Source organism: Fulmarus glacialis, unplaced genomic scaffold, assembly GCF_000690835.1.
Source record: "Fulmarus glacialis isolate BGI_N327 unplaced genomic scaffold, ASM69083v1 scaffold17853, whole genome shotgun sequence".
Lineage (NCBI taxonomy): Eukaryota > Metazoa > Chordata > Aves > Procellariiformes > Procellariidae > Fulmarus > Fulmarus glacialis.
The window spans coordinates 27,830-54,020 of record NW_009202511.1 but is presented as its reverse complement, the minus strand read 5'-3'; the positions used below and the strand labels follow the sequence as shown (position 1 = coordinate 54,020).

At 44.5% G+C, this 26,191-nt stretch overlaps 1 protein-coding gene across 1 annotated transcript in view; it reads left to right on the top strand.

The window, feature by feature from the left end:
* Positions 1–5,225: 5,225 nt before the first annotated feature.
* Positions 5,226–26,191, top strand: part of NPAS2 (neuronal PAS domain protein 2) — a gene marked incomplete at its 3' end in the record, with an annotated part of 47,801 nt that continues 26,835 nt past the window's right edge. The window contains exons 1-6 of the mRNA XM_009574322.1: positions 5,226–5,257; positions 10,511–10,659; positions 13,830–13,921; positions 17,198–17,287; positions 23,065–23,185; positions 24,204–24,317. Of these exons, the coding sequence (XP_009572617.1) occupies positions 5,226–5,257; positions 10,511–10,659; positions 13,830–13,921; positions 17,198–17,287; positions 23,065–23,185; positions 24,204–24,317 (598 nt within the window). The remainder of the gene's footprint in view (positions 5,258–10,510; positions 10,660–13,829; positions 13,922–17,197; positions 17,288–23,064; positions 23,186–24,203; positions 24,318–26,191) is intronic.

The following is a 26,191-nucleotide window of genomic DNA, read 5'->3' as shown; positions in this document are numbered from 1 at the left end:
ACTGAAAAGTCACAGTTCCTTCTCAAATAACAATGTATATCATCAGGAAAGTGATTTTTTACTATCTTTTCTTAAGTTTTCTTAAGGCTACACTGTTTACATTTTGATAAATCAATTTTGATTGCAATGGGTGGGATTGCACTGTATTTAGTTATGGACTCCAGCATGTTCTTGTAACAGTTCATAGGTTTACATCTGAAAGATAAGGATGGAGGATGCAGTTCAGTTTGTGTCTATGAATCTTTGATTTATTCTGATCTGTGTTTATACAAATCCTTCCTGTGTGTGTTCGCGCCATAGCCCTCATGGTGGGATATCCGAATGCTTCATCCACGTCAGAGAAACATGGAACAAGGCGTTTAACGTGGTCAGAGGGTCACTTCTTGCCTGTCACCCTGTGACCTTTCCTGCCGCTTCCCATTTGCTAATCTTTCTCTTTGCCCCCCAGCAAGGCTTGGAAAGGAAATACTTTACTTCTTAGTGTGGTTTACTTCATTTCAGAGCTCTGCCTTAGCTGAGAAGAAGGGGGTGCAGCTGCTAGAGCCAAGCCACAATGGTGCTCCCCAGTGTGGGCAAGTGCCCATCTAACCCACACTGTGGAGCACCCATGGGACAACGCCATTGTCTGACCACAGCACCCATCAGACCTTCTCCATTGTCCCCACGCAGGGACCTGGCAGCGGTGCCAGTGCAGTGACCCAGCCACACTGTCCCCTGTGCTATTGGGTGGCCAGAAACCGTCTCCCCTGGCTCATGCCCAGAGCCTGTACGGTGCCTTCTTCCTACGTCTTGGATCCTACTCACTATGCACGGGATGCTGTAGGGTGGATCTGCCCTTTAAATCCTGAACCAACGAACATACCAGCATGCCTCTTTTATAACACCGAGCTCTTCACAGCCTCTTTCCTCCCCTTCGAAGAGGGAACTGGGGAGTAACTCCCTGTTGAGGCAGCACTCAGTGTCTTGCAGAAGTAACACTCAGCAGAGATGGGCACTGGAGGCTGAGCGTTGTGTCTGGAAGGCACGGGACCATGTCTACCCTCCACTCTATTGCTCTTTTTCTTCCCTCCTCACAAAGTTAACAGTCATTAGGGAGGGTCTGCCCAGAGGCCAGAAGGTAGTTCAACTTGTTTCTTCCCAGCATCCCAATTTTCCGTACAACCCTTGCCCATTCCCTGTCTGTGAGGGTATTGTTCTCCAAGTGCAATATCATCATCTTTACTTAGGATGGTGGTATTGTACCAGCATCCTAAGTGGTCTGAGGGTGAGGTGCGAGGGAGGGCTCGGGTATTTCTGTAGTGGGTGGGAAGGAACACCAGCGTATGGCGGGCAGCATCCCTCTCCCCAGGGCTGAGCATGCCCTACACAGGACAAGTGGCTAAATACCCCAAGCAGGCCTGTGGGGTGGTGGAGGCAGACACCCCACCATGCCGGAGAGGGAAGGGGAGGAAAAGCCCAGTCTTTCCCCCCAGCTGCCCAACATAGGGCCAGAGGAGCACAAGCACTGTGATTTCTCACCAGGCTTCCCCAAGCACATCCCAGGACCTCTAATGGAGATTTACATCTCTGATTTAATTCAGCTGAGTTAAACCAATATGATTAAAAATTCTTGTTAAATGTCAGGCTGATTTGTAGGAACTGAGATTAGCTGGCCACGTGGCAACTTAGTGGGAAACCAACAGCTGAGTACGTACATTTGAGTGTCAGTCATTTTATAGTGCATCCTTATGAGCAGTAGGGCAGGAAGGAGAGAAACCAACCTCACCCACAGAGAAGAGTAGTAGTTTAACTCGCTGAGAAACATGTTTCCAGTGCAGGATAAGGTGATCAGTGCCAGATGAATTTTATAGTGCAAGCTCTGTGTCCACTGGGAATAGACTGTATCAAAATAAACATGTGCAACCTTTCTTCTGGAGAGTCCCTGCAGCGAGCTGGCACTCTGCCTGAATTACTTCTTTCCCAAGCAACTATTCATTGTATGAATGAATGTGGGGGGGATGTTTGTGCTATAATTCTCCATCTGATAACTAAGTTGAGGGTACACGGTTAACAGTTTTAGCCAGTCTTTTGTTTCCAAAATGCCACTCTTCCCTGCTTGTGGGTATGCGTCTTTCTGTGTGTCTGTCTGAGTACCATCGTGATGGGAGTACGTGAGCTTTTCCTCCTTATTCCTGGTGGTTCCCATCTTTTTGAGTGGTAGCTTCTTCACTCCTTGCTGATAATGATGATATTGATGAAGCTCTGAATGTAACTGTCAGTGTTAAATACTCCATTGGCAGGAGTTACATCATGTTGTTGTTACCCGTAGGTTTCCAAATTCTCTTTGTTAGCATGAAAGGATTGTTCAAATTTTGAGAAATCCTTGTGCTACTTGTTTTTTATGTCATCTCTTTGCAGGGGAACCGTGGCACAGAGCCATGGCAATTACTGCCTGCCTCTGTCATTGCAATGAGCCAGAATTGCCTCCTAAGCCAGGCACTGATGGGGATGAAAGAGCAGATTTCCAGTTTGCTATTTGGGACCCTCCCAGCTGAAGGACTGGGAGGATAATGTAAAGCAAACAGGTTGCGCTAAGCATACCTAAGCTCCATGCCATGGGTTTCTCCTCCAGGTGTAAGTCAGCATCTGGCGTGGCTCAGGAGAGGGATGGCAGTACCTGTTCGCCATAGTTGTATACTCCGCTGTATCTATTTTATTGAGAACAGTTTTAATTTCATATGGTACATATGTACTGGCAAACGCTGTTAGCAATGCTTACGATGCTCTAGAGATTTTGCTGTGTGAGCAAACAGAAGCAAAATGACAATTAGATATTGTCTAACACGAGCAACAACACAGCAGGTCCAGAATTTCATGTCAGTCAGTGAGAAACCTTGTTTACTGGAAGCTGGCCATGAATTGCTTTACAGATCTAGCCAAATCCTTGGCAGAACAGACCAGTTAGACCTGTTGCTCTCTCGTAAGGGTAGAGGCTTCCCAGCAGTGTAATTCCTTGACGGTTTATAGAGAACAGCTGTAGGAAGCTCCTTTCCATTAGGTGTGTTTTGCCTCTCAAAAACAGCTGGAGCTGAGCAGCACTGATGCTGGCTGCCCCATCCACTCCCAGCCTTCCTCAGAGCCACCCAAGAGCTCTCGTCCCCATATTTCTGCTTTCTACTGGGAATCTGTTACAGCCGGAGGAAGCCTTGGTGCAGTAGAGGAAGATCTTCAGGGATTCAGAGAAAGCAACTTCTTCTGCTGACACTGCCCTATTTCTCTTGTCCTATCCTAGATTCAACAAGGGTGCACACAACAGAGCATTTTGAGCAAAGGTCTAGCAAAGAAAGACAGCAAAATCCTAAATGCTAACCCTTGCCATATTACTGATGGCTTCTTTATTCTCAAATAACATGGTTAAACATTTCAGTTGCGATGTGAGCAAACAACAATAAAAAACACTGAATTTTCTCACTAGATTTTAGCCTGAATTATTTGAAAACACACTTGTTGGACTAGTAGCCTGATTCTGGGACTGGGTGAATAACCACCTAAAGTATTTGTAAAATACTGGTAAATAAAATTTAACTGGGTATATAAATTTTCCTAGTCTAAAATATGGATTGTGATATGGCTGACTTGGCTGTTTTGCAAGCAGAAAAGCCAGTCCCCTGGCCTTCGTATTTCCTATTTATGCTCCTTCATCAATAAGCTGAATGCCATGAAGCAGAAGCTTTACCCTCCAATCAGTTACCCGTGGCTTTAATTCCTCATTACTCTTATATTTGATAAAAAATTACAGGGTAGTTTCATGCTCTTAGCTAACTGTTGAGTAATGAGCAGGTGGAATATTGCTGTAAGAGAACTAGTAGCAGGAGGAGGGAATTTATCCACTGTTTTTACTATCAATAAGTTTTCACTCCTGTTTTTTCATAAAATGTTCTTTAAACAGGCAAATTCCTGTGTGACTCATATGTGGAAAATACCATGGGCTTAAATAATGCATAGCAATTAACCTCCCTCCTCTCCCCCTCCAATTTTATTCATGTCTTACACGTTGAGGACTCATTAAATGAGAAACACTGATTTTTTAAAACAAGTGTTATCATTGCCTGTCATTACACCGCCGCTTTGAAAACAACACTTTGACAATATCCAGGGTTTGTAGCGGCATTGTGCTTCCAGTTCGGAAAATATTTGTGTGGGATGCAGCAGCACGCAGCTTTTGTGCCTGACACGGGTGCGAGGTGCTGTGAGGGGCTGCAGCAGCACAGGTTATGTCTCAAGCATCGCTTTCTCGTAGGCCACGGAGCAAAGGAGGGTGGGCAGTGAGCTGGCGACAAGTGTTTCTGAGGATCTCAGCCTTCAGCTGGGCTGCTCTTGTGTTTTTCCCTTTGCCTTGCCTATGCAAATTTGCTTAATTTACCCAATTAATCCCCTTTTACTCTGCGGCTTTATGAACACATCTTGTGCTCAGAGTTCTTTCTCCTTACAGCTCAGACTGCCAGAGCAATTGGACTATAAACCTGATGGCAGGTCACAACGTTTTGGTGAAGATTAGCAAAAAGAGTGACGGGGATGGCACGGTCCCCATGCTCGGTGCTGGCACCACCAGGCAGGCGGTCTGTCGGCCACTGCTGGCTGCGTGAGGGTTTTTTCACAGTGCAGCTTAGGCAGCGGGATTTATGAGGACACTTTAAATTTGGGTTGTAATTCAGTACAGTTACGACCGTCTCTTTGGACTTCAGGCCAGGGCCCACGGAGGAGGATGAAGAGCCTCCCAGTAGGAAGCTCCACCCGAGGAGTCAGAGGCATTAGTGATGCCGGCTCTTGCACTGGGGATGGTTTTTGGGGGAACGTGGGGGCACTGAAAACGCCTTTTCAACTTGGGCAGACCCCAGCCTGCAAGTTTGCAGAAAGTAGCCTCCACACCAAAAAATCCCCCGAGAAGTGACTGGTTTTATACTGTGCTGGTACACCACATTATGCCTGCGAGCCTTGATCCCTGGCTGGAGCCCCTAAGGCTAGCGTGACGCTCAGGAATAACATTATCCATAATGGATGTTTCCTAAAATCAAGGACTGTGGCATAAAGCACTGCTGACACATTTATCTGACCTGGATATCATCACTCTGTTATTAAAATGAAATAGAGCGACTCTGAGATTAATCTGCAAGTAGAGCTAACAAAATGACATTTCATAATGATTCTCGCATTCCTTCAACAGAAAAAACTGCTTAGACAATCTAATGGATGAAGATGAGAAAGACAGGGCAAAGAGGTGAGCACTTTTTCTTTTATAACTCTCTGTTTAACTTGTGATGGGCTTGGTACTGTTTGTTGCTGTAGAAGCTGTTCTGTCCATAATCAATTAATCAAAGAGAGAGAGAGTAAAATACAGCCAAACACAACTTGAAAACCTGCCATCTCACAGATTCCTATGCTTGGCTACCCTGTAAGAAGAAAATAACGTAGCAATGTTTCCTGTGGAAAATGTCAAAGAAGCCAAGGCATTGATTGTTTTCTTCACATTACTGCAGAACACGAGAACTGAAGAACCAACAACGTACTCCTGCCGCTATAGTACATCATCCAAGCTTCCCGAGTACATAAAAATGTGGGGTTTTTTACAAAAAACATTTTGCAAAAGAAAAAGAACTAAAAAAGCGGGGGGTTTTCCCTGTTATGATGGTCATTTATTCAGCAATGCCTATCTCACAGTAATGAAAACACCCAGAACTTGCCTTCAGAGCAGAGAAAGATGACAAAAAGTGCTGTGACAGCCCTAAACTGGCACAAACCTTTATTCACATACATTCTGCGCTCCATCATCAAGTCCTGGTTGGCGGGAAATTGTTGTGAACACTTTGTGGGGAGGGGAAGGGTGTGTCTGAAGGCAGAAGACCCTTGGCAATAAAACTCTTAATAGCTGTCAGATCTGACTGGCACCTGCAGAAAAGCTGTTTGGAAGCATTTGAAGGTTTTTTTTCTGGACGCGCCATCAATACCGCAGCCCGCAGTTTAATTGCTTTAGAGGGAGCCGTGGGTTGCCTGCATTTTTCCCCTTGGTTCCCTCTAATGAGAGTATTTCCAGTCCAGGCACAACTAGTTGATCCAGTTTCATCTGTTTTGATTCCTTCTCCGCTTCTTTCCTCCCCGCAGCTTTTTTCCACCAATATAGGTCAGCACGGGCTGCAACCGAGCTCAACCGTTCCCCTCCGCTCCTTCCTCTTAACGTGTGCATGCTCAGGCTGCAGAAGGCCTGCCTTTGATACCGGGAGCAAAGCGCTGACCTAACCGCCTCCGTTAGGCCTGCGAGGGGTGATCCGCTGAGGCCAGGGGCCCGCCAGCCCCCGGAGCCGCCCTGGTGCTGCTCCTCACGGGGGGCTTCATGCCCGGGAGAGGGCCGACACGGGGTACGGCTCTGCCTGCGGCTCTGCCCAACCACCTGCAGCTGGGGCCCGGGGAGGAGGTGGATTTGGGGAAGGGATGCCTCCCGCCGCCACGCCGCGTCGGAAAGAGACGCCTTTTCGGAGAGGGGGTGGCAGAGCGGGAGGTGTCACGTTCCCCAGAGACCCGGGGTCGGGGAAGGGGGCAGCCAGGGAAGGGAGCCCACCTTGCGTCGCCACTTCACACGCTTACGGCCTGATTATCTTCAAGATATTTGTGTGCTAATTGTTTTTAAAAAAAATGCATTAAATGAATCCATATAAGACAAAAAAAGGATAACGCGTATCCTCGCTACCAGAGATTGTCATCACCATCCGGTATGGTTTTCATGCTATTTGTTCCTGGAGGGAAATTTTTCATACCCTGGGGCAGGCCTCTATCAAGGTGGATAAAAAAATGGTAACTTTGAAATGAAAAAAGGAAATTGCTTCTTTAAATTGTAATTTGAGTACATTTAGAAATGTACGTTTTAGAAATAAATCTAAATTATCTAAATTTGAAATTAAGTTTGAAATCACGAGAGGCTTCATGAAGGTCTAAAGTTACGACAATATACTAAAACCATTCAGATTCATTTAAAAGCTACAGGTTTTCTTCCAAAGCTTTAAAGAGAGTCAAACTTGGGAGAAACCATTGGCTGAACATTTTGCTGTTGTGTGTTGCAAACTGAGGACTCTCATCTGTCCCATGCCGCAGGGAAAACACTTTCTTTGTTTTCTTCTACTTGGTATAAGGATGGGTCCCTTAGTGCCGAGAACCATGAGAGGGGGTGAAAAAGCCAAGAAAATTGTTCTCTTCTTTCATTTTCTGAGTAAAAAGTAGGTGAGACTGGAACTTTCTGGATCTACTCTTTGGGGATGGACCCAAGCCAGGAGCTGGGTTTCTCTAAGTTGGAAGTGTGACTAACGCACATGCACCATTTACTGTCTGCTGCAATTTATTAGGCACGTACAGGTTGTATTACACAGTCATCCCACCCGTGCTGAGAAGAAGGTCCATCCTCTCCCAAGGAGAGGCACCTGCACTCCCACCCCTGGGCCAAGTGTTTAGTATTTGGCCAAGATGCATAGCTCTTCCTTCACGACACTGATTATTTTGAGCATCCTCTGACTCCCTAAGGCACTACTTCACTCCAAAGACCCGAGGACTAAAATGTGGATATGATGGCACTACACTTGGGAGCATCGAAGACCTCTTTGAGGTCTACTGATCTTCTGGAGATCAGAAACCATCATTTCATTTTCAGTTCTTTGATGCTAGATGAGGCTTACTTTGTTTTATAGATTTATTAATTTTAAAGAAAAAGTGTGCTTTGTGCACTTTTTTCTCTATCTGCTTTTCTTTTAGTTTGCTTTAATAGTAAATTATTTTAAAATAATTTTTTTGCAATTCAGTTGAATTCCAAATTCCAGCCAAAACCAGCTTGAAGTGAACCATAAGTAAGCGCTTAATAAAGATGGACTATCACCTGCCATTTTCCACTCCAATAAAAAGTAAATTTAAGAATCTGATTAGAGGTATGTGGTATCGTTACTTGCTTTGATGCATGTATAACGTATCCCACCTGGACAGCAAAAAGAAATATGAAATTTAGTGTAAAGCCACATTTAATTGTCAGGCAGCATGGTGTAATTGTTACTAGTCAGCAAGTATCAGTCTGTCTTTAAGACAACAAGCAGCAAATATGTAAGAGAATAAAAATGGTTATTTAGAACACATTTTAAATGGGTGATTTTGATCATTCTGAATTCAAGCTGTCCTGTATTGCCTTTAGCTGTATTCACTAAAAATCCAGATTTTATTCATATTGCATGTCCTTCTTCCCCTTGGATATGCTGTATTTTTTTTTGGAGTAGCGAGGAGGGAGGAGAACTGGGACAAATAGTGTGGAATTAAGACAGAGACTGTTTTGGCTTACTGTAAATGATATGCCCTAGCAGTGAAGTAAGCAAGGCCAGGGAATAATCTTCCAAGGGAAGTGATGAAAATTGCATTAAGACATTTACAACTGGACTGAGCAAAGCATTAAGATGATGCAGGGATAGTTTAGATGACCTAATTGGGGGGGGGGCGGTGTTCTCATCTCTTTCCTTTTTAAGAATTTACTGTGATCATCGATTCAGATCTTGGTAGAGTTATTTCCACTAGAGGAGTTTTTATGTTTCCTCTGTGAATAAAATGTCAAGTGTTAAAAATAGATACTTTATATTTCTGTCAAGGCATCTTTATTTTTTTGGAAAAAGCAACACTTTCCCTATAGACGGTTGGTGTTTTATTTTATTTTCAGGGGGATCAAGACCCTTTAAGCTTAAAATGAACTGAGGATTGAATTATGAGGAAGTAAAATGTTGATGTTCTTAACGTCCCCTTGAATTGTACAGAAAAAGGATAAGGCTGGAGCTTTTCACATCTTGTTCTGACAGCCTTTTGCACTGTAATAAGAACAGGCTGAAGTCAGCCAGGCAGTATCCACCCAATCTCTTGTGTTCAAAGCTGTAAAATAATCAAGTGTTGGCTTCTATCCAGTGTATCTCCAAGTGTGTTCAGGGTTGAGAGCAAGACAAACAAAAATTACCCCTCTGTCAGTAGTAACATCCAGAAGCCTCTGCAGTGATTTCTCTGCTGAAAATGTTTATTGCCATCCTGGTCCTTGGGGGGGATGTAGATGCTGGGCTAAGTTTTGCTCTGATTTTCAGCAGTGTGTATCCAGAGCTGCTTATGAGGTACAGCAGAGTTAGCTAGGACTGAGAAACTCAGAGTGAGAACCGGCCTCTTGACTTTTCTTTCCTGTCTACATGGAACCAGATTTTTAGATCTTTATGTAATTAACAAGGCAAATCTTGTCTGCTTGAGGACCTTTCAGAAGACCAGACAAACGTTCTGGGTTATATTTATTTATATTTTCACATGGCTACAGAAGCCCGGGTGACACCCTCCAAGTAGAATGATTGTCACATTCATGGGAACAATTCAGAAACACTTGCTTGTGTATAGGTTGATACATAATTTAAAAAAAAATAAAGTGCACATGCTGAAAAGATTATCAACAGCCTTAATGACAGTATTATGATGGTGCCAAAACACCCGAAATGGAATCAGGTCCTTTCTTCCTATGAGCTCTTCAAATACAGCAGCAGAAGCAGGCTCTCTCTGAGGAGTCTGCAAGCTAAACAGACAAGACTGGCAGAGTCCCCATTTTATGCCTAAAGAGTCGGGGCACCGTAACCTTAAGCGATTTGCCCAGTGGCACGCAGAGATTAGGGGCAAGCAGGGGACCCCTGCTCGCACTTCTGAGACCCCAGGTCTGGGAACACATCCCAGCCTCAGACCCGGTCCATGGTGGGAAGAGACGTGCTGATGCCCTCCCTCCTGCTTGCCCTTGTCACCTTGGAAGGGAGACTGAACTAGGTGGCATATGAACTAGATGGGAGCTGCAGCAACCTCTGCTCAGGTCCCTGATCTTAATGACTGGAAGACAACAGCCTGATTCCTCTCTGTAAGCCAGCTTGGAGGTAGCCAGAGGACCTGTGACCAAAGCGGGCAGGTCCCTCTAGGTCCACCCAACTGCAGTGCAATGGCTGAGCTGCAGGACCAGGGTCCCTCTCTCCTGCTAAGACTGCACAGATGGATACGTCCCATAGTTTTACCAATCCCCACTCTTCTCCTTTATGGACGGTTTTACTGTTGTCACAGTATTTCTATTTCTTCTTACTCTGAATGCCTCCTCAGAGGCTGCATGAACTTTCAAGATCCTGCGCACGCCTAGGAGATGGACAGAGCTCCTTCACCTACAGGCTTAATGCCGACCTGATAGGCTCGATCAGAGTGTCCAGAGGCAGCACAGAAGGGCGAGCAGAGCCTCCATCTCCCCGCTGGACTCTTAAGGGGGCCCAAAGACAAGAGCAGGAGGTAGGAACAGTCGCTTCCTACTTGTCTCTGGAGCTGTGTTGGAGGCCAGTGTCGATCTTCACATACTGAGGCACACAGCAAGATAATTTCCATGTGTATTACACTCCAAAGAGAAGGTACAGGATGATCTTTCCTCTTGGTCTGCTCATCCTTTTTTTTTCTCCCCTGTCTACAGGGCTTCGCGTAACAAGTCTGAGAAGAAGAGGCGCGATCAGTTCAATGTTCTCATCAAAGAGCTCAGCTCCATGCTTCCAGGCAACACTCGCAAAATGGACAAAACTACTGTGCTGGAAAAAGTCATTGGCTTTCTGCAAAAACACAATGGTAAGATTTACTGCAGCTCTTCATGCACATGTCAGATGGTTACTACAATATCCTGTTTCCTTCAGTGATTATCAGAATGGCTCAAGGGGCCTAAAAGTGCCAACATAAGGGGTTTTTTTTCCTATCTCATCAAAAAAGATCATTTGCAGGCACTGTGCTGCCCAAACCCATCTCCTTGGCTGCTCTTTAGTTGAGGATGACTCTCAACCTGCTAGAGAAGGGAGTGAATGTCAGGAAGCGAGAGGAGGTGGGCAGCAGTGCCCTGCAGCACATGTGAAGAAGAGGGATGCTTTGAACAAGAGAGATTTGGGGCCAGAGGGAAGATTCCCGTCCTTGAAATTTGCAGTATTCTGAGCAGAAGAACAAAGCATTCGCCCCAGCTTCTCTGCAGAAAAATGCAGGGAAGCAATCTGTTCAGCCCCCCTGCTCCTCAGCGAACTGTGCAGGACTCAATTTTCCACAGTGAGCAGAAAACTCAGACCAGAAAAGGCCCCAATTTTTGAAGTCGGTTTCAGCAAATTGCATCCACAGATAGCTGACGTGCTTCACCCGGTTTGCACAAGCAGAAGCTACATCACATTTCCACAGCATGCAGTTGCAATAGTAAAGTTTGGCCTCAGAAAGCCAGGAGTTTATTTTTTAAAATACACACAGCAGTGACAGTTAAGTCCCTTAGACATGTGCCCTCACAGAGGGCAGAGGAGATTTCTGACCCTGCTGATCTAGCCTGGTTGGTCTAGTTCCCAGTCGGGCGAGAGGAGCAAACACTGCAGGCTCCCGGATGCGTGGACGTCTGCCAGCAGCGGATAACTGAAACACTTCTTCCTTATAAATCAGGGCACTGGTTTGAAATGGGGCTCTCTTGCTCTGCCCCTGTGAGGAAGAGGCTTCAGCGGGTGACCGTGAGGAACGTCCCTGGTCCCACAAAGCAGAAAGGGCTCTCACGAGCTGATGCACCACATCACCAGGCTCACCTTCGCTCATCCAGCACCTCCTGTCCTCGCTCCCTGGAGAGCTCTGGGTGAAATGGAAAAGACCATAAAAACTCTTATACCATGACTCCCAACATAATGGAATCACAAATGTCAAACTTATTGAGGAAATAATTATAGTGGTTCTGTTGTTAGCGCGCAGTTTCTCCTTAAATGAATTTTTGCCACAGACAAGATGATTTCATACAGGAGGGCACGACTAGGACATCTCAAAGTTTAATAATCGTACATACCTATTACAAAATGACAGTAATAACTTTTTTTTTTAGCTGCCCATGGCAGAGTAAAGGAGGATGTGAATATACTCAATTATAAAGCAAGCAAAGAACAATCACACGAGATTTGAATAAATGTAGACAAGTGCAGCTGATAGCCCAAATAATTTACTCCAAAAGGCACTTCATTTCTGGAAGAACAACTAGGTAAAAGAAAGCTGACAGTCACAAATCCTTCCACAGCAATTGGGTCAAGCTGTGACTGGTTTTTGTGCGCTTGCTAAAAAAAGCAAATGTTATCTATTTTTAAACTAGATTAGTAGTCACACAATATAATACAAAGCATCAGTGTTTAAAAATGTTGATTATCTTCAGCGTACTTTGGATCTAGTTTATTCAGTTGTATTTCTCTTTCATTTAGTAGGCTAAACCAAGATTTTAGTTATAACAGAGGAGGTCAATTTTCAGATTTTTTTGCTTCATAAACAGTCTCCTTCTTTATAATCCAGAGAATCTCCCAAATCTCAAGTAATTCTTCGAACAGTCTCTTGTTTTGTGTATATCAGTTTTTCCAAGCTAGGGATCCGCTGAAAGTATGCTATATTCTGAGACTGTATAATAAAAATCTAATTGGGGCTGATCTCTCTTTTTCTTTACTCTGTTTTTGAAATCTCTTTATAAGACCATGGGGGCTGTGGAGAGCCACCGTGCTATCAGTGACAGCCCCCAGCAGTGCAGAAAGCGAGTCGAACAAGCTGGTAGAAGCAGACGACTGCATCTCCACTAATAAAGCCTGAACGGAAGCTTTGATTTCTTTCTAGGTGACAATATGCACAGGCACTGGTATAAACTTACTGTCTTTAATATCATTTAGCCATTTGCATTTCTCTAGCCAGTTTGCCTATGTGCTCCGAATAGGGAGTGTTGGGTATTACATGCTCTGGAAGTATTAATCAATAGGATTAATTAGCAGGTGGCAGCGAAACGAGAAGACAGGCTGCGCTCAGCATCCCCTCATTACTAGTGCTGAATGAGGGAGCACTTTCAGACAAGCAGAGCGAGCAGTGAACAAAACCAGCACAAGTCTCTCTAAATTATAAGATCTGACCCCTATAACACTGTCTGACAAGTTTATTAATGCATTACTAGGGTAGAGCTAACATGGGTGGCTGTTTTTTGAAGGGAACAGCTCACCATGGTGCATCCAGTTCCCCCAGGTATGGTCCCCAGTTTCAGTGCGAAGCCAAGACTTGTTACCCCGGTGCGCCTGCACCCCTCCACGGAAACCCTTCGGGGAACGAGTGTCCTCAGGCTGCTGCAGGGCCAGGGCTGGCCAACAGCGAGGAACCCCCCCCCAATATCTCATGGGCTGACAGCACCCGAGGCTCTCCCCTCCGGACAGGATTTGGGACGAGACGCCAGTGTTCCAGTGCAAGGCTGGTGCAAACACTCCTGTTTCGCTTGCATTTTGGAGAAGAGAGCGACGTCTCTGCTGTTTGGGGTCACGGCCCTTTGGGGCTCCTCTGAAGGAGCTTTCTTGCTGCTCCCTATTTGGCACAGAAGCTGTAGGCTTAACCCTAGCTCTCTGGCATCCTGATTTTGAAGCTGTAAATTGTAAATACCAATTTGACACGTGCTAATCCTTGTCTTGATTTTAGTTTAATGCAAAGTGGTTTTATCTTTTGATCAATACCTAAATAAGACTCATTGAGGCCGATAGCTATGTGAATACAGGCTCCCACTGAAGTCAGTTCAAGCTGAGCTGAGTAAAAAATGAGGAAAACATTTCAGGATTGGGCCCAGTTTAGATAGTCGTTATTATCTCTGCGTGCAAAACCCATGCTTGAAAACTGCAATTTTTGAATATAAAGGTGATTTCTATCTTTTCATAGCAACTCATATATAGGCTTGCAAGATACAAGTTTTTTTGAATTTAATAAAATGAAATGTTTTATTTGTCTAGAAGTCTCGGCACAGACGGAGATTTCTGAAATTAAGCAGGACTGGAAGCCTTCATTTCTCAGCAACGAAGAATTCACCCAGCTGATGTTGGAGGTGAGATGCATATATACCTTTCCTAATTTTGTCTAGCAGTCATGGAAATGCCCATGCGTCTAGAATTAAATGTCGTCTACAATTCCAAAAGAGGAGGTTTCAGGTACTGCTGTATTTGACCGTCAAGCAGAGCTGTCACTGGGACAAAGGATCAGAGTCCCCACATGTTGCTTTTCACTCTCAACGGTGCCGTTGCGCGCGCTGCCGCAGCCTGCAAAGCTGCGCAGGGACTCCCAAGAAATGCAATCCAGGGGAGAAACTCAAATTACAGGTTACATTTTATTTTTACAAACAGAGGTGAGGAAAAGGGCACGCAGCAGTTTTTATCCTGTTCTTGGAAGGCATTATTATTGGCTAGTATTTATGCAAGACTAGCACCTAAAAAGCAACCGTGTCGCATCCCTCTAGTGCTAGGTGCTGTACAAGCAGATAAAACCTGACAGCTCCTCTTGGTTTGATACAGTTAATATTTCCACTCTAAGGATTTTCAAGGCCCTTATCAAACACTTTTTATTCTAACAGGGAGCAGGGTTATTTTGCAATGATAGTTTTAAAATTACCTTTAAATTATACCATAGGTGCTTTTAACGCTAGCTGGGATTTGAAGGGAGGTGACTCAACGGTGTTTATGTAGGTTCGACATGAAATGCAAATAAGCTGCTAAAACGTATTTTTCTCTCTCAGTAACAGCTCGAACCTTCTTTAGCAAGGATCTTCACCCGTACAAAACACATAGAGGTTGCATTGCCCCGCAGCATCCTTTGAGAACAAGCTTCTCCCCCTCCCACAAATGATGTGAACATGGGGTGTGATCCAGGCTCTGGCAGCAGGCAGGGAGGGATGCTGGGGAGCAGCTTGACCCTCCAAGGGGTGGCACAAAGCCGGGGCACATTGCTGGCCCCCAGGGGCTGGCAGTCCCTCAGCCATTGCAGTTCGTTGTGATGAGACACTCCTGGTCCAGTGTTAGGAGACGCTTTGCTCCCGTTGCACTGACAACCGCCCATTCCCATCTCTGTGCGCAGGAACTTAACGTACATAACTCCTTCAGTCTGCACTGAAATATTGCCCTCAGATAGCAATAAATTGGCAGTTGTCTTGACTGGCTGGGCCTTTGTTGATTCTACTTGTATGCCACGAAATTTTAGATTAAAACAATTGCTTTTGGTTTCCCAGCTTATAAATCACCTTCTTGCTACTGTGATTTTCCATGCCCTTCAAGATAACATTGGGTATTGGGATGTCCTGTTGAGCCAGCTGTTCATCATTCTCTTCTTTTTTGTCTTTCTACTAATCTTATTTTATTAACATTTGGACAAGACTGCTTGAAGTTTTTCCCGTCCTGTTATTAAAAGATGGGAAGGGTTTTTTCAAGCACTGATTCAAAAGAAACAGAGCATAATTGACTGCGGTAATACATCAGCTTTCCTGAAAATGGCCTTTTCTTATCCCATTGAAAAGGCTGTCATCAAATTACATAGGAGTGTGTATTAGGCTCTGTTTGCCCATCTAGGACTGTTGCAGTAGTGAAATCTTTGAAGAGGGATATGCCCTCTTAATGTTGGAAGGACCAGATGCGAGTAAATAAAAATAGAATTATGTATGCATACATTAACTTGATTTTACCACAAAATTCTGATGTGAGTCACTTTGTATAATTTGCATTGGATATGAAATAAAGACTTGATTTAAAAAAAAGGAAAAACCAACAACCTTCACCATAGTAACATGCACAATCCAGCTGCCTTGTAAAACCACTGCTCTCTTCTATGGTTAACAGCTATTTTAGAAAACAGCTTGAATGTACTACACTAAAGAAAAACATATTCTCTGCACTTAGATTAACAAAATCAAACTAACTATAGCAGCTGAAGGGTTTTCAGAGATGCTAAACACACGCTCTTCTACTGGGGTATAAGTTATTGACCTGCTTTTCAAAGGATTGTAGCACCAGCAGATTCCCATTGACTTAAATAGTTGTGGGTGCTCAGCATTCTCTGGAAAAAGGAACATATGTTTGTGTCTTTATTCAAGGCTTTGTGTTTTCTTTTTTTTTTTTTTGAAAAACAATTAGCATTTTCCAGTGTTCTCAGAATTCTTTCCCTTATTGAAGTCAGCAGGGGGGAAGGATGTGCTGCAGCTCACAGGATCAACTGCTAGTCTGGCTCAGAGGCATGCCTGGGTTTGCAGCAAGGTTTTGTAACGCCGTGTCACCGTGCTCAGGCTGTTTGCAGTACACCTGTCTCCTGACCAGGTATTGCCTCTGGAGTATAGTTGAACTCAGCTCTGATTCAGTCATGCTTGCAGTGCCCGTACTGCTCAAACACTGCAGGCAACACCGACTCCAGATCACCAGCGAACTGACAGGAAGGACGCAGACCTGCTCCGCTTGAAGGCATTGGGAGCTTCACCGGTGACTCCTTAATTACAATGGGAAGGTTTCAATATAGTCTCCGAGCACCTACTATTGACTCTTAATCTTTGGGAGGGTTCTGCTCAGAGTAGGTTGCTTTAGGTCTGGAAATCTACCTAGATTTAACTTTGAACAAGATTTAGCTCAAAACTTTGCAGCTCAGACTAAAGAAGAAACTAATTTTGAAGGTGAAGTTGCTCCTGTGCAGAGGATGGGGATAAGGCTGACATTCCTCTTCAGTCCTAGGAGTGAAGGGGCTTACCGCAAGGTGGGACCGAAGTGAGGAAGAAACTCTGCAGAAGGATGAATTTCTCTTGGAATGAGTAATCCAATACCATGACCTTTAAAATAAATCACTCAATTAAAACTCAGGCTAAGGATTATTTGATCATTTGCATCGCTTTTACTTACATGAAAGCCCAGTAATATACAACGTTACATTAATACAAACTGAGATTTATGGGGTTTGCAGAGAAGTACCATTTTGAGATAGGACCGCATCCTTTCATCGTCCTTTGATATTTACACAGAGCTCAAATGTTCATTTTAATAGCTTCCAAGGGATCCAGTCTTAGTCATTTTGCATTATTAAAATGTGTGATTAATTTAAAAACTGAGACATGAAATGTTCCTGTGAGCCCTTTGTTGCTTCAATAGTAGGTTTTACTAGACTACAAAGAGTGTTGTAAAAGTTAAATCAGACTGTAAAATCAGAGAATTACTGTTCTGCAACTTGAGATAACGTTCCTACAACTCGATAACAATATGGTGCTGAAGTCAAACTGTTTTGATCAACATGCGATGAGACGCCCTGTTTACACCCCTCATTCTTATTAAAGCACTCTCCACTCGTCTGTTTTTCTTAGGCGTTAGATGGCTTCATTATAGCAGTAACCACGGGTGGAAGCATCATCTACGTGTCTGACAGCATCACACCTCTTCTAGGGCATTTACCGGTGAGTAATTCTGCCATCGGCTTTTCTACTACACATCGTAGGATTGTGCCCTGCTTTTTTAGAAACAGATGTAAAAGGTGGGGTGGTGTTTTCCTGAAAACGCGGTTATGCTGGCCGCTGCTGTTGATCAGCTCTGTTCTCTCTCCTTCTGATTCATACCCTTCAGGTTTTTGTTGCTATGAGGCCCTTCGGCTTGAATGGAAAAAGCTCTGCGGGAATACTCTGGCCAGGGGAGGGACAGGGTGCCCTGGCTATCTTTCCATCTCAGATTTCTAAGCTAGCAGAGAATAGTACCAGTGCTGCTGGCAGCCGGTGAGGAGCTTGTTAAGGGCCTTATTCTGCTTCCAGGGAGGTAAAGGACAAAAACCCCATTGAATTCAGAATTAGCCGGGGGCTGCTGCCGAGCTGTCCCCACAGCTCTGTGCTTTCCTAAGGGGAGTGCACCCCGCTCCCGGGAGGTGCTGGTGGAGTCGATGCTCGGCGCTCGGGTCCGGCACATACAGCTTGTTTTATCTGCGGGCTGCTGGGTCTTGCTGTGGGAGACGCTCCTGCGTGTGCTGGCTTGGGCTGCTCCAAAGAAAAGGACTGCTCCAAACCCTGCTCCTGTTGCTAAGGCTGCTCTAGGAGAAGAAATGGCACAATAATTAAGGATTAATCCTCACACTCATTTTTAGTAGCTTGGTCTCAAATAAATACATGCCCAGGAGAAAAAAAAGGCTGCCAAATCATTATTGTACCACCCCCCTGCCATGTTCTCAGGAAAATTACAATTCTTTTTCTCTCGTTTACTTATTCATCAAATACGTGTTATGTTTTCCACCCAGACAAATGTATTTCACACACACTACCTTGCTGTAATATGAACAAAAATTTTTTTCTTCTTTCACTTGATGAAAGGTGGCACCTCCTGGTATATGCAAGAATATTGCTATGCAACAACAGATTGAACTGAATCTATTTCAGTTTTCTTTAATCCTCAACAGTTGAGAAAACCAGTAGTTGACTATTTTCTGACATTTGCCTTCACTTCAAAGGCAGAGAGCGCCCTGTCCTGCATGTAGGCTGTTGAGTCTTCATACCCTTATTGATTTCCATGGCATTTCCTTGTCTTTCATGGTTTGGGGGTCTCATTGCTATCCTTTCCAAATACTGATTCTTAGTGGAGACGGTACATCTACTGCTGGAAAGTATTGCTCTTCAGGAAGACACATTTCAGACCCTGTGCCTAAAACCTTAAGCCCTGGCTCAACATGGATGGATTCAAGTTCATAATTCCTGAGTTAGGCCATCAGAGACTAAATCAGTTTTCCCTCCCGAAGTCATCATGCCTTGTGTAATAATCTTGCACAGTATCCAGCCCACAATGAGGCAAAGATGGCATTATTTTTTATTCACACAGAAGCAGCACATAGCAGCCAGGGACAACCAGGTCTGGAGGTGGAGCAGGAGTTCCCACAGACCTTCTCAGAGCTGATGGGGTGATAATGGTTAACAACTGCCCCACCAGCCCAGGCAGGCGGGGTGACTGGGTGCATCCCAGAGACTGCACCTGAGCAAGCAGTAAAGGCTTCTGCCTGCCCGAGGTCGACCCTGGGCAGGGGCCCAGCTGAACGTGCAGTTAGGTGCACACTGGGCATTTTAGTCCCATGCTGCCCTTTCCATATGGCTTTTTAAGTTTTAAAACTGATCAGAGTGCTATCTGGACAATCTATGTGGCTTATTTTGTTTACCTCCAGGATCTAATTGTCAGCTAAATTCAGTCACTGTTTGAGGGACAAAATACCAATTCTTTCTCCTCTGTGACTGCAGGGAAAAAAATACTCTGCAAATCTTCTGCTTTGAGCACTGAAAGGGAAGCAAAACTGGGCAGAATGCAGGCAGGGCTCTCTGAGGGCCCCTATCAAGAAATCTGATGTATTTTCTTTCATTAAAATCATGAAAGACTCTGTGCTGAGAACAAGTATATCCAATTCTCTTTAATACAGCTTCCCTAAGTTCCATGGAGCATTTTCAAACACAAACTTCCTCTGTTGTAATTTTAAATAGTTTGTTATTACAACGTCTGGAGGCTACTTCTAGGGTCGGTTGATGTAAAGAGAGGTTTATCTCACATGGTAAGATTGACTATAGTTGAAGCGAACTCCTGTAAATCTGGTCACAACATAGCATTTGCCAGTCAGATGGTACGCTACAACCCCAAGACTATGCAGGTCTCTGGGGGAGGGTCCTCCCTGTCCTTTCTTGCCTGCTTTGCTGAGTGAAACAGTTAAACACAGGTGGCAGAGTGACTATTTCCAACGTCCAGGAGGAGACACAGGTTTCTCATGGACGTTGCCTGTCCACGGACTCAGGCAGAAGGTGCTGCACCTGCTCATGGACTGGGAGAGTGGTGTCCAGCTGTCCTGGTTTCGGCTGGGATAGAGTTAATTTTCTTCCTAGTAGCTGGTATTGTGCTGTGTTTTGGATTTAAACCACAACACCATCTCACCCAGCTTTAGTCCTGTAGCTGAGGGGTCTGTGCTCGGTGCCTGCCCGTGCGAGGCTCCTTGAGGGTCAGCGGAGAGGCGGCTGTGCAAAGGGAGGAGGTCTCTGGCAGGGCTGAGCTTCTCCTGGGGGGGGTCTTTCTCCCCGGGGACTCCCAGATGAAGCTCAGGCAGCTGCTCTGCTGTGTTGGGTGCTTTAGGTAAATGTCAGGGGGGAAAATCCAACACGTAGCACCTTACAGCGTACAAAAGTTTTGCATGCTTTGTTGCTATAACAGGGTAGCAATGGGCATCACTGCAGGATGTACAGATTGATATAGGGGCCAAATCCCAGCACACAAGAGCAGAGCTACCTTGATTTTTTTTGGTTACTGGGAAAGAAGCCTGTCTCATTTGCAGCCCTCTACCTTCCCATTCCTGACCATGTTCCTCAGTTCCCCTGCTTTTTTTCTCTTTTTTTGAATAACTCATCATATTTCCTCCTCACCCCCAAAAAAGCAATGAAAAGGTGAGGAAGGACCTCCATTTTGGAGTATAGCTGTCTTGTTGAAACTGCACAGATATTTAAGCTATACATCAAATGATTGCAGAACTTGGGGTGGATTTACTGTGCATTGTTTTTAGAATGGACCAGCATCCATGTATGCAAAACTGTTCTTTCTTTGTCTGCCATAGCTATCAGGGGTAAATACTCAGAGACTTCTGTTAGCGGGATTCACAGATTCCAAGGTGCAGAGTAGATTCCAAGATCAGCAGCATAAATATGCCTTAATGTAGTTCATCTAACCACTCTACCCACAGTCACTGTAATTTATTTTTTATCCGCTTTGCCTGTTTCATTCAGCAATGCTTTGTGGCTGTGTCTGCCAGCGGGGCAGAACTGCCCACTGCAGAATAATTAGAATAATCAGAAAAAGCTGCAAACCGTTCCCCTCCAGCCGATACATTATTGTCTGTGGTGATCAAATTTTGTCCATCTCTCTGGTCACCTTTTTCCCATGGCACCAGATGTCTGCTCTTTGGGTCTGGTGCAGAATTAGCTCTGAATAGCTTGCCTGGCATTTCCTACAGCTCCAGTGAGACGGTTGAATATTTGCTTCGTTCCGCCTATTTGACCTGTCCATATATTTTGATTGACATATTGATTCAAGAACATTACTGGAGTCTTGATATGTACAAGATCCAGAAATTCTGTTCCGTGTGCTGCTACAGATGTGCCTAACCTCTGCAGGAGGCAAGAGTTATGAAACACAGTAAGAAGTAGATATCTTATCATTTTTTTCTTACTCATTTAAAAAAAATTGGCATTCCATAACAGAAAAGATGCAAACCAAACATTAAATTCTGGATATGGTACATGATGGCGGCAAGAAGTATAAATGCCAGGACTTGCAAATCAATGAATAGCTGGTGCTCATGGCACGAGGTTGCTCTGAGGGGTATGTGGGACAGAAGACTTGCAACTCCTACCATACGCATAGTGGCAGGCCTCTGCAGCTATCCCCTTAAATGGAAACGACACTGCAAAACTGATAATAGGTTTTGAATCAGAGCTTGGTCACAATATGGAGACAAAAGGTGGTACATCCTCAGGTCACTGAAGAAGCAATAATGTGTTTGAGGAGTGGTGACAGCTCACATCTAGTCCTCCTGCAGCTACTGCTGAGTGGATGGGAGATTAATTAACCCCCATGAGACTTATGTGAAACTGGTGGATACAGGTAGAAAAGGAATGAGAGGGAAAAATTACTTTTCTGAGATTGTACCATAAGCCTTGAACAGAAACTGCACCACTGCGGTTTCCCGTCAGGTGCTCTTTCTTCATACGCCCAAAATTCCATGAACAATGTACTATATTTTGTGTAAATATAAATATAATGTTTATAGACATAGATATAAAAACTGAATTACACGCAGTATCAGTAGGATGCATATTAATAAGGTATATACTAAAGTCACAAAAATAATTTTCAAGTATTTGTCACAAAAGGAATATTCAAGTAATGAGCACATGTAATACTTATAATTGAATAATCTAAAGTAATATATTATCGCATCAAGATAAGTGTATAAAGCGTTGCACTCTGATTTTCAAAGTATACTCGATGCATTTCACTACTCTAAACAGGAATTCCGCACAGAACAGCAGGCATGGGTGGAAAGCAGAGGGAAACCAAAGCGTAATCTTAAGTAAATCTATAAATAAATGATGATTAATAACTTGCCAGTCTCATACAGGGCTAACACATTTTCAACACGACTATACAGTCTGATAGCAGCTGCTCTGACGACACACGAAGCTGTGTCAGCATGCCAGCTCAGCCCAAGGTAGTCTCAAGTAGGATGGATGTAAGTCAATGCCATCAGAGGGTCACTTTATCTCAGGACTTCCTCTCAGAAACGCTCTTCTAGCGTTGGGTTAGTCACCACGCTGCACACAGTGAGACCTTCCTCTTGGTAACCCTGTGACAGACTCTTGTCTTCTCCACCCTGGCCCAGTCAGGGTGTTTTGCACAAATCCATCTCCTCTTTCTATTCCCAAATCTCATTACCTAGATTTCGGATGGATTTCAGGTTCATGCCAGCTGACCGTGGGGCTGGAGACACCCGGGCATTCAGCCCATGGCTGGCCAGAGGGCTTCTGCCGGTGGCACCTTGAAGTCTCCCTCCCTGGGGACTAACTGCTGCTGCTGCAAAGCGATGTCCAGACTGGGAAGTCCCCTTCTCCCCGCTCCCACCTGCCAGGATGCAGGAAGGGGGAAGCAATGGCTGCCGCCCCGAAGGCACTTCCCAGGAGCCGAGGGGGTCCCTCCAGGGAGGGGCTGGATCCAGGATTGACCCAGCTCTTGGGTCCGGTGGCTCAGGGTGACTCCCAGCCCCGCTGCTCCCGCTAGTCGGGGTTTGCCGAGGAGAGAGCAAGCTGCAGTGATCCACAACAGCCCCGTGCATGGAGCTGGCGAGCAGTATGGGGAACGAGGTGCCCATTTTCCAGCTCACTCCAAGGTCCCATCATTTAATTGTACGAACATACCCGATACATCTGATGGTCTCTGAGAAACATGAGAGGAGCATCGCTGAGTGCTGAGAATTAAGCTGAGAACTGGCTCATGGAGAAGTGGCCATTCAGTTTGCCCAGCAGTTCCCCCTGGTTTAGGCTTTGTCAGGAGTCCCTGGAAATTAACGGGAAAACTCCTGTCGACTGCCACAGCCTTTGTATCTGCATTGCTGCTCATCTCTGCAAGCGTTGCTCGTCATGGTATTTTTATTTTTCTCAAAGGTTCTTTTTCTTTGCAGTGTGATGTCTTGGATCAGAATTTGTTAAATTTCCTCCCAGAACAAGAACATTCAGAAATTTATAAGATGTTATCTTCTTGTATGCTTATGACGGATTCTGCCTCATCGGATTACCTAAAAAGTAAGTTTTATTTTATCTTTCCCAGTAAACGAAAAAGCACGGGCAGGATAAAAATTTTCTCTCATAAAGAGTTTTTTATGTGATGTGCAATATGAAACTTAGGTTCATAGCCTTTTAAAAAGATCTTGCCACCTGGAATGACCCTTTGGTACTATTTTTAAATGAAACTCATTGCCTTTATTTTACTAGGCTAAGACCAGTTGCAGTTATGTTAATTATTAAATATCGTATCTTTTGAGACAGCAAAGGAAAATAGGTTAGCCGATGGAAACTGAGAGTTCGCCTGAGACAAATCACATCTTAATTGATATTTCAGCCTGTTCAAGTAAGATGCTGTTCAGAGATGTGTTAATGTCACACATCTTTGGTTTGCATTATGGTTGAAAAGTATCTGTAAAATCATTGTAATTCTTTTTCAAATTGAATTTTGTTTTTCGTAAAAACCTTTTACTTGCCTCACGCTTACTCACTCAGGAGGTAAGGCATAGGAAACCAGAAAACACACGATAATGTAAGACGTACAGCTGCTTAATCTACGTATATATACAAAACCTGCAGCTGATAGCTAATATGCCAAAGTTAATTTAACAGATATTTTGAGGTAATTAGGCATAGTTTTCCAACACAAGATGTAGAACAGCTGTGAGTCATGAAAAGCCTAAATAGAAAAAAAAACCCTATAAAGGAAGGATGCAATTCTCTCCTTCGCTACACCGATGTTATGGCAGCGTAACTGCTGTGATGAAGGTGGTGTAAGAGACGGGCGAGTTAGTCTCGAAGGCTATCCCTGAGCTGCAGGCAGACCTGCGCACAGCACTGAACCACCTGCACCCCTGCAAGGCGCTTCCTTGCAGAGGCTCTGATCCTGCAAGGTATAGCACATCGGTGTATAGGACTCCAAGTGGTAACAAGCTGCTCTCGTGCTGCCAGTTGCAAGATTGGGGTTGGAAGACACCGTTGGTTGTGTTTAGCTTAAATAGTATATTTATTTCTTCTTCTTCTTCTTTTCACAATCCAGCTGACAATGAACTAGAGTTTTATTGTCATCTTCTGAGAGGAAGTTTGAACCCAAAGGAATTCCCAACATATGAATACATAAAATTTGTAGGAAATTTTCGGTCTTACAGCAATGGTAAGCTTTAATTGTTGTATAAATGTTACTTTAGCTGTGTAAAATAAAATGTAAGTGTTGCTCCATTGAACAAGACAGGCTCTTAACTGAAAGGACTATTTTTAACATTATGGGGTAAATTTTGCTTCACATGGATCTCACAGCTGATTTGCAAAAGCTGGATGAATACCTATGAAGAGTGAGATTGTGTTAGTTGCTTTTGTTACTGCCCTTCACTTGTTAGCAGTGATCCTGGACTCTGGGTAAGTTTGCAAATAATGGCAGGTTCAGAGGAGGGCTTGTTTGTGCTCACTAATACTGTGTGCTAAGACTGTACCTATTAGCTGAATAATAAACTTGCTACCTTATCTGCTGGCTTACATTAAACACAAATTCTGTGCCAGAACTGATAATCTGCCAAACCTGCCCTCTCACCGTTCTCCGGAAAATTTTGGGGAAAGGCGGCAGCGCCACGTACTTGAGTGCCTGCACCCACCGCCCCATGCTGCAGTGAGGGGTCCCCTGCTGCTGCCATCGGAGTGGCTGAGGACACTTCCACCCGCCTCCCCCTCCAGCTGCCATTTTACATTCCTCTCCAGCACTGCAGAACCCAATACTCTCAAAAAAAAAAAAAGGAAAGAAATACAGTCAGCATAGTCGCTCACGCACCGCAGTCAGTCTAGGGAAACCATCTTTCAAGGGACGAAGAGCAGATTTCCACATCGCCCATTCCCTAACAAACAGATTGCTGCTCGGCCATTAGTGTCAGAAACGAAATAATACTCTTTTATTACTTTCCCTTCTCCTGCCTGCCCAAGTTTGCTTTAGTTATTTGCCTGATTGAACTCCAGAGTGGCATTTCCAAAGTTGCTGGTATTGTTCCAAATAGGTCATCCTCAGCAAAAAATTCCCCACCGTGCTTTCCAAAAACCACACGCCACACTGTGAAAAAAAATGTCCCTGTCCCCGTTTAACTTTCTGCTCTTGCTCCACATGACTAGAATAGAAACCTACGTGCAGGATGGAGATATGTATTTCTTGTTCGGTGCCATCTGATTTGAGGCTTTATTTGTATAAAAAAATGTAACTGCCTGTATGCTTTCTAGTTTGAATGAAGCGAAATGCGGCTGCCTGACAGACGCACGCACCAAGCTGTTCTGTTTTCTAGAGCAGAAACCGGATTTCAGGTGCTGACTCATAAGGATACATTTCTACCAGGGGAATTTCTGATCCATTTTCTTCAAGGATTTTCAGCCTTTTATTTTGGCGTGACCTTAATACTGCCCTCTTACCCATTAGGGTTTCATATCCCAGCATTTGTATCAGTGGCTATTTCTCAGAAGAAAGATAAAACTTGTATTACAGATATCTTCCCTAGCTTAATGCATATAAACTAAATGGGAACATATTGATTTCAGAAGACACCAGATTGTCTTCTAAAGACCCCAGCTTATAGCTTTCAAATAGGACATGTGCTTTCTACTTTAATATTTTTATTATTTTTTTCTTTGTGCCACCTTTCTCTAAATCTTCCACTTTATTTTGTCTCTTCCAATTTCTTCCTGTCTCTGCTGCAGTCTGACCCTCCGGTGGATAGGGCTTGCCCTCGCTCTGTGAGATGGTGCCTCCTGGCCCCCTTCCCCTCTCCCCATCGCAGGACAGCAGCTTGCCCATCTTGACTAGTTTCCCCGGTTCAGTGCAGAGCCTGGTGGAAATACTTGCTTCACCAGTGCAAGACACAAGCGTCCCCAGCACTGCTCCCCCTTGGCTGGGGGTCACCCCCATGGCACCCTCTGCTCGCCCCCTCTCCCCCCACCAGCCTGGCTCCTAATCCAGCCACAAAACCACCTCCCAGAAAAGGTGGAAGAAAGTGCACTGGACTCGCGATGTAGCAG